Raw genomic sequence first — 17,447 nt, 5'->3', positions numbered from 1 at the left:
ACTCGAGCGGCGCCATCGGCAAACCGCCTGGTGGCACATGCGCAGCAGCACTACGTGTGGCATACGCATGCACCCTACATACAGTGCAAACACATGTGTCACAGGGCGGTTTGCCCTGCCTCCTGACACCCCACAGTGGGTGCCGGTTCTCCTTGCTTTGTCCCTGGCTGACAGAGCCCATCAGGAGAAGGGAGAGCTCTTTTCAGACCCTGTGGTACTTGTGAAAAGCATCCTCCTCTACAGGAGTAATCTAAATTTGGGAAATCCAACTGGCACACCCTGCGATGCACTCTCCCTCTCTCTCTCTCCAAGGTTGCTCCCGTTTATTTACAATTCATTTTCTATACCATCCCTTCCCAAAGGCTCAGAGTGAGTAAAAAACATCCTCTGTCTCCAAACTAAATGCCCAGTTAAACTGAAACTGCTCCATGCCTACTCCTAGCTGCAATTGGCCACGAGAGAAATAGAAGCCATGGATTGTGGGAACATGGTGCCTAGCTTGGGAGAAAGCTATCTCATGTCCTCACTCAATCCTTCTCTCAAGGAGTGACTCCATGTGCCCTCAGTTCTAGAGAGCAAACCCCCTTGAGTGTAACCTGAAGCCATTGGTTCAGGTCCTACCCTCCAGGGCAGGAGAAAACAAGCTTGTTCCTTCTTCCACGTGACAGCCCTTGAGATATTTGAAGTTGGCTATCATATCTCCTCTCGGTCTCCTCTTTTCCAGGCTAAATAGACCCAACGCCCAGAACCGTTCCACATAAATAAGGCTTGCTTTCCAGACCCTTGATCACCTGAGTGGCCCTTCCTCTGCACAACTTGTTACGTACCACAACCTTCAGCTTCTTCTTCACGCCGTCTGCAGCGCCTCCCAAGGCAGCAGCTTTGACCTCAATGTCATGGTGTCCCAGCTTCAGTGGAATGACCACAAATGGAACTGCCCTGGAGGACTGGCCTTTAATAGTGAGCATCTGTTGGTATTTTTCCTTGGCAGTGGAGGCGCTGCAGAAGGCTGGGTTGTGTATCAGCTCCACCCGCACCTGAGGAGAAAAGAGAGAATGAAGTGATCCATTATAATGGGGGGCCGGGGTGGGGATCATTCAGTCTGTGATTGGGTGGGGGGGGAGTATGTGTACTTTAATGACAGGAAAGGTACTTGCAAACAGCCTCTTCTACCCTTCAAACGCTACCTGACTCCCCCAAGACAAGCACAGCTCCTCACTGAGCTCAGGGCCTGGCCCCTGCAAATACTCACAGTACCCCTTACAGTGTGGATTTGCAAAGCAATTTCCCTGCAGCCGGACTGAAGTGCACACACATTTCATAACAAACAATACCAGAGCAGGTTACAGTGTAAAAATAAACAGGCAACACACAATTAAGCATGAAATCATCAACATCAAATGCTTCTGCCAAAAGCTTGCGCTTACCTTGAGATCCCGCCTCCTATAGTTGTAGAGAACAGCCCGGATCTCCACCTGTTCATTCCTCACTACTGAATAGGGTAGCCGTAGATCGATGAAGAAGTCCTTCCTGACCGTTATCTCGTAAGGGTCAGCCACACAGATCCCTGCAAGGCGGGCCGACGGGAAAGGAAGCAGGTTGAAAAATCAAAAGAACTTGAACATTGCCTATCCTAGATTTTTGTTAAGGCAGAGTGTGGCCTGGCACCATCTCCCCAGCCCGTCCCCGTCCCCCCGCTCTTCTTCACCTTTTGTGTCTGAAATGCTCACAGCCAGCACCTCCCAGGTGGTGATTGAATCCTTCAGGTAAACAGGTATTGTTTTGGATGAGATCCTAGGAACAACGGGAAAGGTACCGTGTCATACCTGAGTGCAGCTGCTACACAGGGAAGATAATGGATAAGCAAATATCTGTTGGTGGCTAAGATAATGCATGTGTATTGGGTGCTATGTAAAAAAATTACATATATTATCATATCAGTAGACATCAGATTCAATGCAAAATAATTCAGTTGCTGTGGAATAGAAAATACCCGATGAAAATGTGAATAGATATTGGAATGGATTGAGGCATGTTCGGTCATCTCTGTTCTTACATATGTTGAGGTGATCAGTCCATGTTTTATCTGTTTATCTTGTTTATCCATGTTTATCTGACCAGAGTTTGGAAGAGTTCCATCCAGGTTTTACCTAAAGCTCTAGGGACCAAGCAGGGGCGGAGAAAGGGGGCTGCAGTGGGTGTGGTTCGCCCCGTGTGTCACCACTGAGGGGGGTGACAAAATGCCGGGTGGCACTCACCGTGGTGCCTGCCCAAGAATTGCGGTGGCTTGGGCGCATGCAGGCTCCGTGCTGCCCAAACGGTCCACCCGCTGCCTACCCCCCAGCTGTAGGGTGGCTGAGTGGGAGGAGGCAAGCACACTCCGGAGGCCCCATGGTACTCCGCCGCTGGAACTAAGTTCTGAGACAGCTAAGACCATACTGGTACAATTCTGGTGGGCTTTCCTCATGCCTCATGTGTGTTTGCTCTGAACCAAGTGTTTTAGCCACCACCCTTCATATAAAAACTACATCTTACACCCTGCTCTTCCTCTTTGACAAATTGTGCGATGGATAGATATCGGCTCCACACAAGCTTAGCGTTCAAAGTTTCACCTAAAGTAGGGCTAGCTCACGTGGTGCCATGCAGCTGTTTTTGGAGTACAACTCCCTTCATTCCTGACTACTGGCAGTGCTGGCTGAGGATTATGGGAGTTGGAGTCCTGCAACATCTAGAGGTAACCGCATTGGTTACCCCTACTCTAAAGAATCCTGGGAACAGTGGTTTTGGTGAAGGTGTTGAAGACTATCTTGTCAAGATGCCTAAGCTTTGGGAAGAAGGAATTATCAAGCTAGCTAAACAGCATAATCCTCTCTCTCCTGCACTGTGTGTGTATACTTGAGTTAAATGGTATTTGCTACAAGTAAATGGATATAGGATTGCAGCCTAAATATGTAGAGCAGACACTAGGCTCCAAAGGAGAACCTAGCCATTACAGCTTTGTACCCTTGATCATTAGGAGGTGCAGTCAGCTGTTCTGATCGCCATAACCAGCTCTCTGGAAACTGAGTCCTAGAAGTGATGTCTTCATCAGCTAAGAAATCATCCTCAAAGTCACCTGGGAAAACAGGAGACAAAGACTTAGATGCAATGGCCTTTGTCACTGTGACATCCCTGCAATAAGTGGCCAGAACAGACCCAAAACTTGACTTCTGGGTTCGTTCTCATTCAGAAGAGCAGCTTCGGGAAAAGGCCACCATCTCAACATGCTTGGCAGGCTAATGCTTATGGCCTTGGCAGCATTCATATTGTTGGACATCACAGTCCTGCTATGGAAGGGCAGCTGCAAAGGCCCCACTATGGCCCCTGCCACTGATATAAGGAAAACCCTCCTGGATCAGGCCCCACTAGTCCAGCATTCTGTTCTCACAGTGGCCAACCAGAAGCCTGTGGGAAGCCTGCTAGCAGGATTCAAGCACAACGGCCCTCTCCTCTCCTGTGGTTTTCAGCAACTTGTGTTCAGAACCATTGCTGCCACCATTTGTGGAGGCAGAGCTTAGCCTTTAGGGCTAGTAGCCATTGAAAGCCCTCTCCTCCATGAATTTGCCCTATCCTCTGTTACAGTTTGAAACCACGTCAAAAGTGCAAGTAGATAAATAGGTACCGCTCCGGCGGGAAGGTAAACGGCGTTTCCGTGCACTGCTCTGTTTCGCCAGAAGCGGCTTAGTCATGCTGGCCACATGACCCAGAAGCTGTATGCCGGCTCCCTCAGCCAGTAACGTGAGATGAGCGCCGCAACCCCAGAGTTGGACATGACTGGACCTAATGGTCAGGGGTCCCTTTACCTTTACCTTTACTGTTAAAGCTATCTAGGTTGGTGGCCAGAACTCCATCCCTGCAGGAGCAAGTGCCAAAGTGTGAAGAAGTACTTTATTTTATCTGTCCTGACTGTGAGCTTTCCATTGTTTGCACAGTGCTCAGGGCTGTGCATTGGAGGTGAAAGTTTTAACTTAATCCCATGGCATTGGGTTGAGCGGGCAAACAAGAGAAGTGCTCCCCCCCCCCTAAAAAAAGCTCAACAACCTTGGGTTCTGGCACCTCTTTTTCTAGGAAAAAAGCCCTGAGCAAAACTGTAAGAGATTCTTGAGGCGACAGAATGGGCTAGATCACTGCAGACTGCAGGAGGCTTTATACATTCTTTAATACCCATTGGCTTGAGTTTTGTTTTGTTTTTTAAGAACTCTTTGCATGTAGAAAATTATGTACAGTTGTACCTTAGAAGTCGAACGGAATCCATTCCAGAAGTCCGTTCAACTTCCAAAATGTTCGGAAACCAAAGCGTGGCTTCTGGTTGGCTGCAGGAAACTCCTGCAGCCAATCGGAAGCCGCGGAAGCTATGCAGGATATTCGGCTTCCGAAAATCATTTGAAAACTGGAATACTCACTTCAGTCATTTGGGAGCCGATTTGTTCGGGAGACGAGGCATTTGAGATCCAAGGTACAACTGAACTTGCAGGGAGTTTTTGTAGCGGGAAGAAATTCAAAAATGGCACACACACACCCTCTTGAGGTAAAAAATAGTAGTCTTTTCTACCACCTCAGGAGTTCTACTAATTTTTCTGCATGTATAAACAAGACTTAAATCAAGACTATATTAAACTCTAAGCCGCCACACACCTTGAACTCCTTCCCAGAACACCTATGTGGCACTTCCTTTCCATCAAACACCTAATGTCCACTGTTTCTATGAGGCTTTTGGTTTAATCTAAAGATGCTCCTCTCCACCTGAAACAATGTCCAAAAGGGTGCAACTGCATTTGTGCATGCCCTTGTGTCTTCTCTTCTCATGTCCTTCTGCCTTCTCTTCACTCCTTTAACTCCTCTCTCATTCCCTTCCCTTCTGTCAAATCTGCAGTCTCCTCAGACCAGGGCCCAGTCTTTCTGCTTATGTAAAGTGTCAGATAGGGCAATGGGATCACATAAGCAACAAAAGGTTTTGCAGCCCTTCTATAGTGTTCTGAGAGACTTACTTACCATCTCCCCAATAGTGTGCCTCTGAATTATTATTATTATTATTATTATTATTATTATTATTATTATTATTATTATTATTATTATTATTATTAAAAAATCTACTTGCTTCTTGCCAATATCAGTTCTTCATCCCGCTCGTTCTCATTCAATATGTCTCTGATGAAGCGGCAACATTCAAGGAAAACATTCTGGCACTCAGTCTGATCCACAATGTATTGTATACGCTTTTCACAGCTGTAGCCCATGGGGTTCTCATGCATGCCATCTTCACAGCACTTCCTTAGTGTCCGATTCTGAAACTGGCCAGCTGAAATATGCAAACAATATGTGAAATATCAAAGAATGTTTCCCATACCAGTGTTGTTCTGCTACTCATAACAGGCATCAGAAGAAAGCTGTTATCTTATTATATAGTAAAAATGTAAGGATGTTGTCATGCTGTAGTTTGCATGGCTGCCAATAGGAGGCAGGCAGTCCAAGGAGGCATATAAGCAGGCCAAGTGAGCAGTTGGGTAGGCCAGCCAGTGAGAAGCCCAAGAAGGTGTTATCATGCTCTCCTTCTCATCACTGCTGCCACTGGCAGAAGCAATGGAGGGGATTCTTTCTGTGTCTCCCCCCTCCAGTGGTGGCAGTGACTGGAGATCATAGGTATGAGGGGTAAGGTAAACTGTGAGGAGATGGGAGTTGAGTGAGGTGTAAAGGAAGTGGGAGGGTTGGCAAGTGGGGCAGGGATGATTGGGGATGGGGGTAGGTGGGGCTGGTGAACAAGATAAGCAGATGTGCAGCCCCTAGTGCAAATAAATGCTATGAATGTTATTGTTTTGGATTCTCCTGATGGTGGTGAGTTGGTGGAGCATATAAGGCAGCGTTTCTCAGCCTTGGGTCACCAGATGTTGATGGACTACAACTCCCATCCCTAGCTAGCTTGACCAGTGGTCAGGGATTATAGATATCGTAGCCCAACAACATCCAAGGCCCAAAAGTTGAGAAAGGGTGGCATATGGAAATGCTTGAAAGAGTGAAGCTGTTGGATGGGGAATAAAACTTTGCTCAGAGGGATTTCATTTTAGGGAGCCTGAAGGCTAAGTATTGATTTGTTAGCCATTGTAGAGTGAATTGATTCTGACCAAGTGGCTCAGTAGAATCAGGAAGCTGTTTTGACACCACTCCAACCCACCATCCCTCCTGAGGAAACAGGCACTGAATCTCTTTCTGAAGCCTCTGAGGTCAGGTCAGTTAAAATCACGTCTCCAAGTTACAATATTTTCCCCTCTTCTGGAACTCAGCAGTATCTAGGACTAGTGCATAACAATAATGTTAATGCCTACCATTACTCCAAAACAAAGACAATGAACGGAGCAATGTTAGTCTAATAAATCATGGTTAAATATGTTCTGGGTTCAGAAAGAGTGTCATTAATTTCGTTGGATTTATTTAAAAAGTTGGCATTGATAAGGTACATTAATACTCATGTGGAAATCAATGGGCTCATTTGGTAGCTGAATGAGAGATTTTGGAGAAGAGCTGGAATCCATGTTCAATGATTGCAAAATTCTCCACCATTCCTAGCTGATGAAGCCTTTGCCATGCACCACATACCTTTACTTGCTTTAGATTCAATGAGCTGTACAGAGCGGCGTCGGCGTCTTGCAGGCTGAGGGCACTTTGGATCTGGAGTAGAAAAGGGAGGAACAAAAACGAATTGTTTGGAACTGAAATAAGCTGTTAGTGCCGCTGAATCCTAATTCTTGTGGAGACTGACTTAATGTGTGTTTACGTAAAAGTGGTTCCCACCGAGTCCAATGGCGCTTACTCCCATGTAAGGCTTAACTACATGTTACACATATGACAATGAACTCCTGATAGCTGCCGTTTCTCATTAAGACATCTTACAGAGGGTGCAATGTGGAGCATTGCTGATTGTCCTGATTGTTGAAGCTGTTTCATAGAAACAGCAGTCTTCTGAAATTCGTGATGTGTATTTGCATATAACACAGTGGGGGGTAGTGGGACAGTTCAGTCCAAGAACCTGCACCCCCCCCCCCCTCTGCCTGGCATCCTGGGGCATATTCTGCAGATAATGCCATGCTAGCGCTTGAGCCAGAAAAGAGTCTGGGCCCTTCTCTTAGGTGAAAGGTCTTTCTCATACTGGAACTCCTTTGCCATCTCACCGGCACCAACACCCTCCCCAATAATACCTGATCTCTGTTGCGTGGAAAGCTTATTGTTGGTCACCAGGGCAAGTCCAGCATCTTCAAACACACCCAGATTGTTCCTGCCACTGCCGGCTGTACATCCAATGTCACTCTTTTCCACTGAGTCCCATATCTGACATGGAGTAGGCACAGTATGAGAGGGGGAAATCAATAAATAAGTTAAGGGGAATGGTTAATGTACATTACAATCAACCATTGTGCACATTCAACCAGGCCTTATGGAGAAGATGCACATAATTTTTACATGAAGTAATTGTGTACATTTCCCGATCAATCTCCAACAGCCCTGTCACGGCAACCTTGCCTTTGGAGTTGCTATGAGGCAGCAGCCGGGACGTTTCTCGGTTTTCAAAGCATTTTATTGCCCTAATTATTTACAGAGCTACAAAGCGTGTCTGCATACTTTGGGTACAAACATCTCAACTGCTTTCTTCCAGTTCCCGCCTTTTCCAACACAATAATCTCCGGGTGTTTCGGAAGTGACGAGAAAACTTCTTCCGCCCTCTTTTGCTTCCCCCCCCTGCTTATTACTGACATCAGCACTCCCCCTTTCTTCTGGCGATAATTCTAAGAGAGGGCTGTCGTCATCGGACGTATCTGTTGAGATTAATGGGATCGGTTCCCGATAGCCCGTTTCCCTCACTGTTCCTCCTCCCACACTCCCTTCCCGATCCAGGCTTGTCTCCGTGACATCCACTCCCTCCTCCAGGCCCCCTTCCTCCCCGGATTCCCTGGACCCTAGCGGAGGGTGTATGTTCGTGCTAACAGTCTCCACCTCCCCGCTCCCATGCTGCCACTGTTGCGTGCGCGGTGGAGTGACAAACCCCAGGAAGTCTGTATCCTCATTGTCATCCGACTCAAAAACCGTCTTCCACTGTTCCGTCGTAAAAGGTGCGAATGACACTACCTCGTCAACCTCCTCCTCTGACCATTCCGAATGGGGTTCCTCTGTCTCCTCCCCTCTGCTGAACCCTTGGTCCCCCAGCCCCTCCTCCTGATGACCCTGCCAACATTCATACCCCGGTGGGGCCGGCTTTTGTGGGAATAACGCATGGAATTCAGCCTTGAGATACTCCTCCTGAATATTATCATGGCGCATCCATGTGTTGCTCTCTGGGTCCTCCCCTTCCCAAGCCACCAAGTACTCCACCTGCCCTTCCCTCCACCTGGAATCGAGGATCTCAGTGGCCTCATTGCCTGTCCCCACCTCCTCCACTGAATGCCCTATTGTCACCCCCCCTTCCCCCTGATACGGATGCCCTTCCCTGTATGGTGTTAACAGCGCTCTGTGAAACACGGGGTGAATTCTCATGTCTTCGGGCAACCTCAGCTTGAAGGCTACGGGATTGACCTGGCCCACTACCTCGAAGGGTCCCAAACGTCTGTGCTCTAACTTCTTGCACCTGCTTCTGGTGGGCAGCCCCCTGGATGACAACCATACCCTGTCCCCCACCCTGATGACCTCCCCCTCCCTCCGATGCTGATCCGAAGCCCTCTTATAGGCTTCTTTGGCCCTGTCCAGCGTGTTCTTGAGTTGCTCGTGCAGGTGGAGCATCTCCTCCGCAAAATTTTCTGCCGCTGGCACGCTCGGGCCCCGATCCTCTCCCCTCGGGAACGACTTCGGATGTCCTCCATAGTTCGCAAGAAAGGGTGTCATCCCTGTGGAAACATTAACTGAGTTATTATAGGCAAATTCCGCTAAGGCTAGGAACTTTGGCCAGTCCATCTGTCGTTGGCTAACGTAGCAACGTAGGTACTGCTGCAGAATAGCGTTGGCCCTCTCTGCCTGTCCATTCGTTTGCGGGTGCCTGGCCGTCGACAAGTTGAGTTCCACGCCCAGGAGCTCCATGAGCTTGCGCCAGAACCGCGACGTAAATTGGCGGCCTCTGTCGCTCACGACCCTCGAGGGTACTCCATGCAGCTTGAAGACATGGTCTACAAACAACCTGGCGGTCTCCTCTGCCGACACCGCCCTTGGACAAGCCACAAAATGGCACATCTTGGTGAGCATGTCCACTACGATCAGCACTGCCGTCTTGCCTTTAGACGCCGGCAGATCTGTGAGAAAGTCAATAGACACCATCTCCCATGGCCTCCCCGGGGTGGGCATGGGATGCAGCAGTCCTGCAGGAGGTCTATTGTCACTTTTGACCCGTTGACACAAATCACAAGCTTGCACGTAGCCTTTGACGTCCTCCTGCACCCCTGGCCACCAGAAATCCCTGGTGACCAACTGCAAGGTCTTTCGCTGTCCCGGGTGCCCTGCCGAAGGACTATCGTGCAGTTGCTTGAGAACCTTCGCCCTCAACTGATCTCCCGGGACATATAATGCTCCCTTGTAGAACAACAGTTCATCCTTGGCTAAGAAGCCGTCTTCCACCCCTGTACCTTGTTGAAGGTCTCTGAATTTCTGCTGCGCAAACGCATCTTCCCTAGTTAGACGTCGTATGAGAGACTCTTGATCCCTGGCTCCAGCGCACTGCCATCGGCTGGGTGGCATCACGTGTTTCTCCTCCGGCACTCCTTCTTCCTCGAGGTACTGCGGCTTGCGAGACAAGGCGTCCGCCCTCGCATTCTTGTCCCCCGGGACATAATGTATCCTGAAATCAAAGTCGGCAAAAAATTCCGCCCATCTTAGCTGTCTCTGGTTGAGCACTCTGGCGGTTCTCCAGTACTCCAGATTCTTGTGATCCGTGTAGATCTGGATCTGGTGACGGGCTCCGATAAGGAAATGCCTCCATTTTTTGAGCGCCGCTACAATGGCCAACAGCTCCTTGTCCCAGATGGTGTAGTTGCGTTCCGATTTACTGAGTTTTCTCGAGAAGAACGCACAGGGTCGCCAGTCGCCTGCTGCATCCTGTTGCAGCAGTACCGCTCCTACCGCCCTGTCCGACGCATCAGTCTCCATGCGTATGGGCCTCTCCGTGTCGAGGTGCAACAGCTGTTCCTCCGAGGCGAATACCTTGCGTAACTGCTCAAAAGCCTCCTGCGCCTCTGGAGTCCACTGAAATTTCTTCTTAGTACTCAACGTGTCGGTTATCGGGCTAGTAAGCTGTGCAAAATTCCTGATGAACTTGCGATAGAAATTGCTGAACCCAATGAAGCGTTGTACATCTTTTCTGGTCTTGGGTGTTTTCCAATCCAACACTGCCTTTACCTTCTCCCCGTCCATTGCCAGGCCTTTGTCCGACACCCTGTACCCCAGAAAGTCCACTTGCTGGACATGAAATTGGCATTTCTCCAGCTTCGCATACAGATGATGCTGTTTCAATTTCTGCAACACCTGTCTGACATGCTGCTCATGCTGCTGCTCATTGTCCGAATAAATCAAGATATCGTCCAAAAAACATACACAGCTCCGGTACAACAAAGGCCCCAGCACATGGTGCATAAAGGCTTGAAAGGTGTGGGAGCCGGCCTGTAATCCAAATGGCATCACTGTGTATTCGTAGGTGCCAAACGGGGTAAACATGGCTGTTTTCCACTCATCTCCTTCTCTGATTCTTATGAGGTTGTAAGCTCCTCGTAAGTCCAACTTCGTAAAAATTTTCCCTTTTCGCACTGCCGCCAACAAGTCGTCGATCCTGGGCATCGGAAAGGCGGTTGGTTTCGTTCGCGAATTCAAAATCCTGTAGTCACATATAAGGCGTTTTTGCGCCGTGCCTTTCTTGTCCACGAAGAAGATGGGGCTCCCTCCTACCGCTTTGGATTCTCGTATGAACCCCCTTTGCAAGTTCAGTGTGAGGAATTCCTTCAGCTCCTGCAACTCCTGCTCCGACATGGAATACAACTTTCCTGCAGGCAACTTTGCCCCCGGCAGCAACTCAATTTGACAATCATACGGCCTATGGGGGGGCAGTTTGTTAGCTTCCTTTTCACTGAACACGTCCTTGAATTCTTCGTACTGTGGCGGAATTCCCCTGGAATCTTCCAACCGTACTGTGGCGATCCTGCCCCCTGTCTCCGACGATCCCTCCTCCATCAGACAATTCTCCGTGCAATGCGAAGATCCAAAGGTGAGCGACCTCTGGTGCCAGGCCACGACCGGATCGTGAAGATCTAACCAACTCATGCCCAATATGATCGGCGCCCCCGACAGGTGTGCGACATTGAAAGCAATCACTTCCTGATGCCTCGAGACGCTCATCCTCATGGGCGGTGTCTGAAGCCTCACTTGGCCCCCCAGCAGCTCTCTCCCATCAATTGTGGTCACCATCAGCAGAAAGTCCAGAGGCAACAAATGGATCTGGTGGGCTTTGGCGAAACTTTCGGACATGAAAGAGGCAGAGCTGCCCGAATCTAGTAACGCTTCTACCTCGAGGGGATACCCATTTGGCAATTCCAGCCGTACCATCAGCACAATTCCCGGCCTGGGCTCCTTTGGAACCACTGCACTCTGCCGTTGTGGGGGGTTTACTTGCGTTCCGCCTGGTTGGTCTTCCCCTCTCTTGTTTCCAACCAGGCGTTGGCGTTTCCCTGCTCCTGTGCCCCCCCTCTTGCCTCTTGCCCCGCCGCCGCTGCCATGCCTTGCCACACTCGCTTTTGCGTACAATTCTGCGCTAGGTGCCCCGGCTTGTCACACACAAAGCATTTGCGCGTCTCTTTCTCCCCCCTGCTCAGCAGCTCCCTGCGAGGCTTTTCTTTGGGGCCTTCCCTCGTGTCCAAACGACCGATTTCCATTGGCTCTTCGGGGGGCAGGTGCTGCTTGTTGCCCTGAACCGGCTGAACACCATGGGAAGTCTGCCTGTAAGCATTGAATGTCTTACTGCCGGGCACACTCCGCCCTTCCCATGCCCTTAGTTCCTGCCGAACCCCCACTTGCAGAGCCAGTTTAATATAGGCATCCGTGTCTTTAGGCCTCGGCCCCCTGCTTATTTCATCCAGAATTTCCGGGTTCAGCCCCTGCTGGAAAAGCGCTTCAGTTTGAGGGGCTAAAATCTCCCATCCCAGTTTATGGCAGAGAAGGGTGAATTTCGCCACATAATCTCTCACAGTCCCTTTCCCTTGCCTGAGGCTCATGAGTTCCTGCTTAGTAATCTCTTGATCAATGTCACTTGTGTAATGAGCCGCCATGGCATCCAAGAAATCCTGAAGATTCCCCAGCGCTGGGTTGTTACTTGCCAAAAGTGGGCGTACCCATTCTCTCGCTGACCCCGTCAAGTGCGAAATAATAAAGGCCACCTTCTCCGCATCAGTCTCAAAGTCCTTCCCTCGCATCCTCAGGGCATAGTCCACCTCAGTCCTGAACCGCAAATATCCCCTGGGGTCCCCATCAAACTTACTCACGGATGCAAGCTGTTGCCTCTGAGTCACGACTGCTGTGGCCCCTCCTCCACCTGTTTTGCGCGCTTCGTCCAGCCGAATACTAAGGTCTCGTAAATCTTCCTCCAGTTTGGCAGCTCTAAGCTCAGAACGCTTATTTATCTCTTCCAAATCAGCAATTCTGGCTCCCTGTTCCTCCCGAACCTTCTTAATCGCCTTCTTGGCTTCAATCTCCCAGCTGGCTCTCGCCGCTTGCAACTGCTGTTGGACTGCATCCATCTCTCTCCCTTTCAAACGCCTCACAGCAACGCAGAAGAGTTGAGATGTGTTGTCACGGCAACCTTGCCTTTGGAGTTGCTATGAGGCAGCAGCCGGGACGTTTCTCGGTTTTCAAAGCATTTTATTGCCCTAATTATTTACAGAGCTACAAAGCGTGTCTGCATACTTTGGGTACAAACATCTCAACTGCTTTCTTCCGGTTCCCGCCTTTTCCAACACAATAATCTCCGGGTGTTTCGGAAGTGACGAGAAAACTTCTTCCGCCCTCTTTTGCTTCCCCCCCCCTGCTTATTACTGACATCAGCACTCCCCCTTTCTTCTGGCGATAATTCTAAGAGAGGGCTGTCGTCATCGGACGTATCTGTTGAGATTAATGGGATCGGTTCCCGATAGCCCGTTTCCCTCACTGTTCCTCCTCCCACACTCCCTTCCCGATCCAGGCTTGTCTCCGTGACAAGCCCCAAGTGAATGCGCCTTTACCAATTGAATTCTGTACATTCTTTGTGTCATCATGCATCGTTCACTGCCTTACCTTGGTTTGTGTAAACTTGTACTTATTGTTAAGCACATAGACTCCTTTGTCCACAGCCACAAGACCAACCCAAGCATTTGCATCTCCTTCGAGTTTGATATTCACTTGATCTCCTGGCTCGTGAAGCTGGTCATCTTCCTGATGTTCTCCTTTCACAACCAGCTGCTTGAACAAGGCAACAAAGAAGTTCAGTTCTGTGGCAGGGAAAGTGCCTGAATGACTGTCTTATTATATCAGTCTTTAAGGTGGCAAATAGATAACCAATCTATTGAGCAGGTGTCTTGCTTCAAGTATCTAGGCGTAGTCTTTCAATCTTCCAGAAAAAACACGGCGCATATTAAATATGCATCCTTGATAGCTCAAAGGAGTGCGGCCGCGATTGTAAGATATCATCGAACAACCGGGGGAAAATATATCCCGGCAGCCCTTAAGCTTTTTGCGGCCAAACCACTAGCCCAATTACTATATGGCACACCCTTCTTGATAAATTCCAAATTGGATGCATACGAGAAAGTTCAGTCGGGTTTTCTAAGAGCTATAACTCTAACCCCTAAATGTATTCCTAATGCAGCTTTACGACTGGAAGCTGGAGTGCAGGAAGTAGAAACTAAAGTATGGCAATCAGCTCTACAGTATTGGATAAGAGTGAAAACGTCCCCAAATGGTCTTCTCCCCTTAATCAATACTGATAGTTTTCAATCCACTTGGGAACAGACTATTCAAAAGAAATTAGCCTTGTATGGACTGCCGGTGGCGACTACTCTATCTATGGGAAGCGATAGGGCGAAAAAGATTATTAGGGAAAGAATCGCTGATATCGACCGCCAAAACACCTTAACTCGTCTTCCCTCAACGTACAGACAACTGTATGAGCACCTCCCAAACCACCCAGCTATCTATCTAAAGACGTTAGAAAACCCGAGACCCCGATGGGCCTTTACTAGGGCTCGTTTTAATGCATTACCCTCGGCGTTACTAACTGGTAGATATCTTCGGATCCCAATAGAACAGAGGCTATATCCTTGTGATCTCAAGGAAATCGAATCTATTAGCCACGTTCTCCTATACTGCACTCTGTATCGAGATTCAAAGATTCAAAGAGGGTTCTCTAAATTCAAGAGGGTTCTGGAATCTTCTCTGTGTGGAAGAAACAAGCAGAAGGTTCCTGGTGTTTGGGTTATTCCTTCAGAGAAGCTGAGTACAGCTGGCTTAAACTGGTTCTGTTATCTCTTTCTGTCAAGGTCATGCTGACTATAATAGTGAGGCCAGAAGGAGCCCGGGTTTCATTCTCTCTTTCTGTCTCTTTTCCTTCTGGTGTGCTGTTCCGTAAAGTTTAGTCTTAGTTGTCTGCTGCAACTGGATTTCTTATGGACAGTGCCAATCCTGAATGTATTGGATTTGTGACCATTATGCTCATTCGCCTTCAGTAGCAGTAAAGTTCTGCTGGATGAAATATAATTGCCTCTGGTCTATTTTTTGAGACTAAACAACAACAGATTTTTTTGAGAATTCTGCAACGTGTTTAAGTTTTTACTTTGCTAACTATACATTGGAATCTACTCTGGATCAATATTGAGTAGAATTTCAGCGACACAAACATCCCTTCCCAATTGGTTCGGACCTCTTCCACTTCTTTCCATTTTCAGTGTCTTTCCTTTCCGTCAGCCCTGCGATTGTCACTACTGGTGTGCAACCCGCTTTCTCTTCAGCTCCCCTACCTGACCTCGTCTTCATGAAAATCCAGGATGGTGATATGGCAGTACAAATCCTCCAATGAAGGGGGCTGTACGGTGACAGGTGTTCATTTTTATGTATGTGTGAAGAAACACATATTTGGTAGGATGGAAGAATTTATATATTTTTGTTTCTCCAAGTTTATCATTTTTCTAATCTTAAATTCAATTTTCCGCATTTCTACATTAGTTTGCCTTTTTAAAATACCTCATGACAATTCATAATTTCTCCTAATATATGCTTCATACATACATGTGCACATTTTATATGCAATTTTTCCTTAAAATGCACATTTTTTGCAGGAATATAACGCATTTAATAAATATTATGTCATTTTTCACAAATATATATCTCTTATGCACACATTCCTCTAATATAACACCTCTGTGGATGCATTATTTGGTTGGAGAAGTGCCTGAAAACATTCAGAGAAATGGAAATTTCAAAGAATAGCTGCATTTTGGTTCTCATATTGTTTCAGAATGGACAAATTCAGTGGTTTTGCATTAAAATATGAGCTGAATTTCTTTCCCCCCTCCCATTTTAGTTATTATGGGTTAAAACATTCGCACGTTCATTGTAAGGTTCTACTCATTTTCTAATCCAAAGTGAAACAAAACTGTGAGAAAACTCTTATTCCAAATGCTCTGAAAAACAGTGAGTGATGGGGCGGGGTGGGAGGAAAGTGAATTTATTGCACTTTTGCAATAGCTTGCACTGTTACAGGAAATCCATGAGAAGAGTGACCCTACCGTTCCCATGCAGGTGTCCTTCACATCCATCCAGACAGAGTCAGCCACAATCTCAGTGTTCCCCACTTGGTAGTAAGCCACAATTCGGAAGGAAGGGATGAGATCCGGGGTGATGGGCAAGGACATGGTCACCAAATTCTGTCCTGCTTCTCTGCGCTGCCTCCCAACCTTGAACACTTTCCCCTTAGTCAAGATCTGGTGGTGAACAAGACATCCTGTTTAACGTGAAGCAGGTTAACAAGCATAGACTGGTTTGAATAAAACTCCACGCAAATGGACTAACACACATAACAAGTTACAGGTAGGTAGCCATGTTGATCTGCCATAATCAAAACAAAATAAAATAAGAATTCCTTCCAGTAGCACCTTAGAGACCAACTAAGTTTGTTCTTGGTATGAGCTTTTGTGTTAATGCACACTAGATACACAGATACACAGATTCTTCTGTGTATCTGAAGAAGTGTGCATGCACACGAAAGCTCATACCAAGAACAAACTTAGTTGGTCTCTAAGGTGCTACTGGAAGGAATTTTTTTATTTTTTATTTTGTTTTCACATAACAAGTGTAATGCAAATGTTTTTCACCTCATGGAGCACTGCGGCATGGAAAAAGTTTATTTTGGGGAATACCTTTCTTCTTCTTACATTTTTTTAAATTGGTTTTTGCCGTTTACATTTATATTCAAATAATAGTCATAATCATACATATAGGATTCCATGAATCCTTGGACTTCCCTCTACCCCTCCATGGGTTCCATCTACATTTTTTTTTAACTGCATCATTTAAAATTCTCCATTTTCTTAAAAATCCCTGTTTTCCCATAGTTTTTGTTACATTGCAGGTGTTGTTACGGTCCTACCAAAGTTTTTAGTTGTCTACAGTGTTCTCTGAGGTAAATTATAAATTTGTCCCATTCTTTAGTAAAATTTCTATCTTCTTGATTTCTGATCTTCTCGGTCATTTTCCCCATTTCGGCATAATCTGCCATCTTTATCAGCCATTCTTCTCAGGTCGGGACTTTGTCTTCCCTCCATCTCTGGGGAATTCCTTTCTAAGTGCCATCGTAATGTGAAGCTTAATTATTATTATTATTATTATTATTATTATTATTATTATTATTCATTTATACCCCGCCCATCTGGCTGGGCTTCCAACACAATATTAAAATACAATATTTCATCAGACATTAAAAGCTTCCCTAAACAGGGCTGCCTTAAGATGTCTTTTAAAAGTCTGGTAGTTGTTGTTCTCTTTGACATCTGGTGGGAGGGCATTCCACAGGGCAGGTGCTACTACCGAGAAGGCCCTCTGTCTGGTTCCCTGTAGCTTGGCTTCTTGTAATGAGGAAACCGCCAGAAGGCCCTCGGTACGATGGGGGTGGAGACGCTCCTTCAGATATACTGGACCGAGGCCATTTAGGGCTTTAAAGGTAAGCACCAACACTTTGAATTGTGCTCGGAAACGTACTGGGAGCCAATGTAGAGCTTTCAAGACCGGTGTTATGTGGTCTCGGCGGCCGCTCCCAGTCACCAGTCTAGCTGCCGCATTCTGGGTTAGTTGTAGTTTCTGGGTCACCTTCAAAGGTAGCCCCACGTAGAGCGCATTGCAGTAGTCCACGCGGGAGATAACCAGAGTATGCA

General features: G+C 47.4%; 1 protein-coding gene across 2 annotated transcripts in view; it reads right to left on the bottom strand.

Moving 5' to 3' along the window:
* The window catches only part of LOC117060849 (A.superbus venom factor 1-like), a 59,632-nt gene that overhangs the window by 29,905 nt on the left and 12,280 nt on the right, over positions 1–17,447 (bottom strand). For both annotated transcript variants that reach the window (XM_033173415.1, XM_033173414.1), the window contains exons 13-21: positions 15,807–16,001; positions 13,321–13,482; positions 7,230–7,359; positions 6,631–6,702; positions 5,138–5,338; positions 3,004–3,115; positions 1,709–1,794; positions 1,428–1,567; positions 828–1,037 (exon numbers count right to left, since the gene is read on the bottom strand). In XM_033173415.1, the coding sequence (XP_033029306.1) occupies positions 828–1,037; positions 1,428–1,567; positions 1,709–1,794; positions 3,004–3,115; positions 5,138–5,338; positions 6,631–6,702; positions 7,230–7,359; positions 13,321–13,482; positions 15,807–16,001 (1,308 nt within the window). The remainder of the gene's footprint in view (positions 1–827; positions 1,038–1,427; positions 1,568–1,708; positions 1,795–3,003; positions 3,116–5,137; positions 5,339–6,630; positions 6,703–7,229; positions 7,360–13,320; positions 13,483–15,806; positions 16,002–17,447) is intronic.

Source organism: Lacerta agilis, chromosome 16 (assembly GCF_009819535.1).
Source record: "Lacerta agilis isolate rLacAgi1 chromosome 16, rLacAgi1.pri, whole genome shotgun sequence".
In the NCBI taxonomy this organism is placed as follows: Eukaryota; Metazoa; Chordata; class Lepidosauria; order Squamata; family Lacertidae; genus Lacerta; species Lacerta agilis.
Note: the sequence above shows the minus strand (reverse complement) of the source record. Positions and strands in the feature narration are given on the sequence as shown.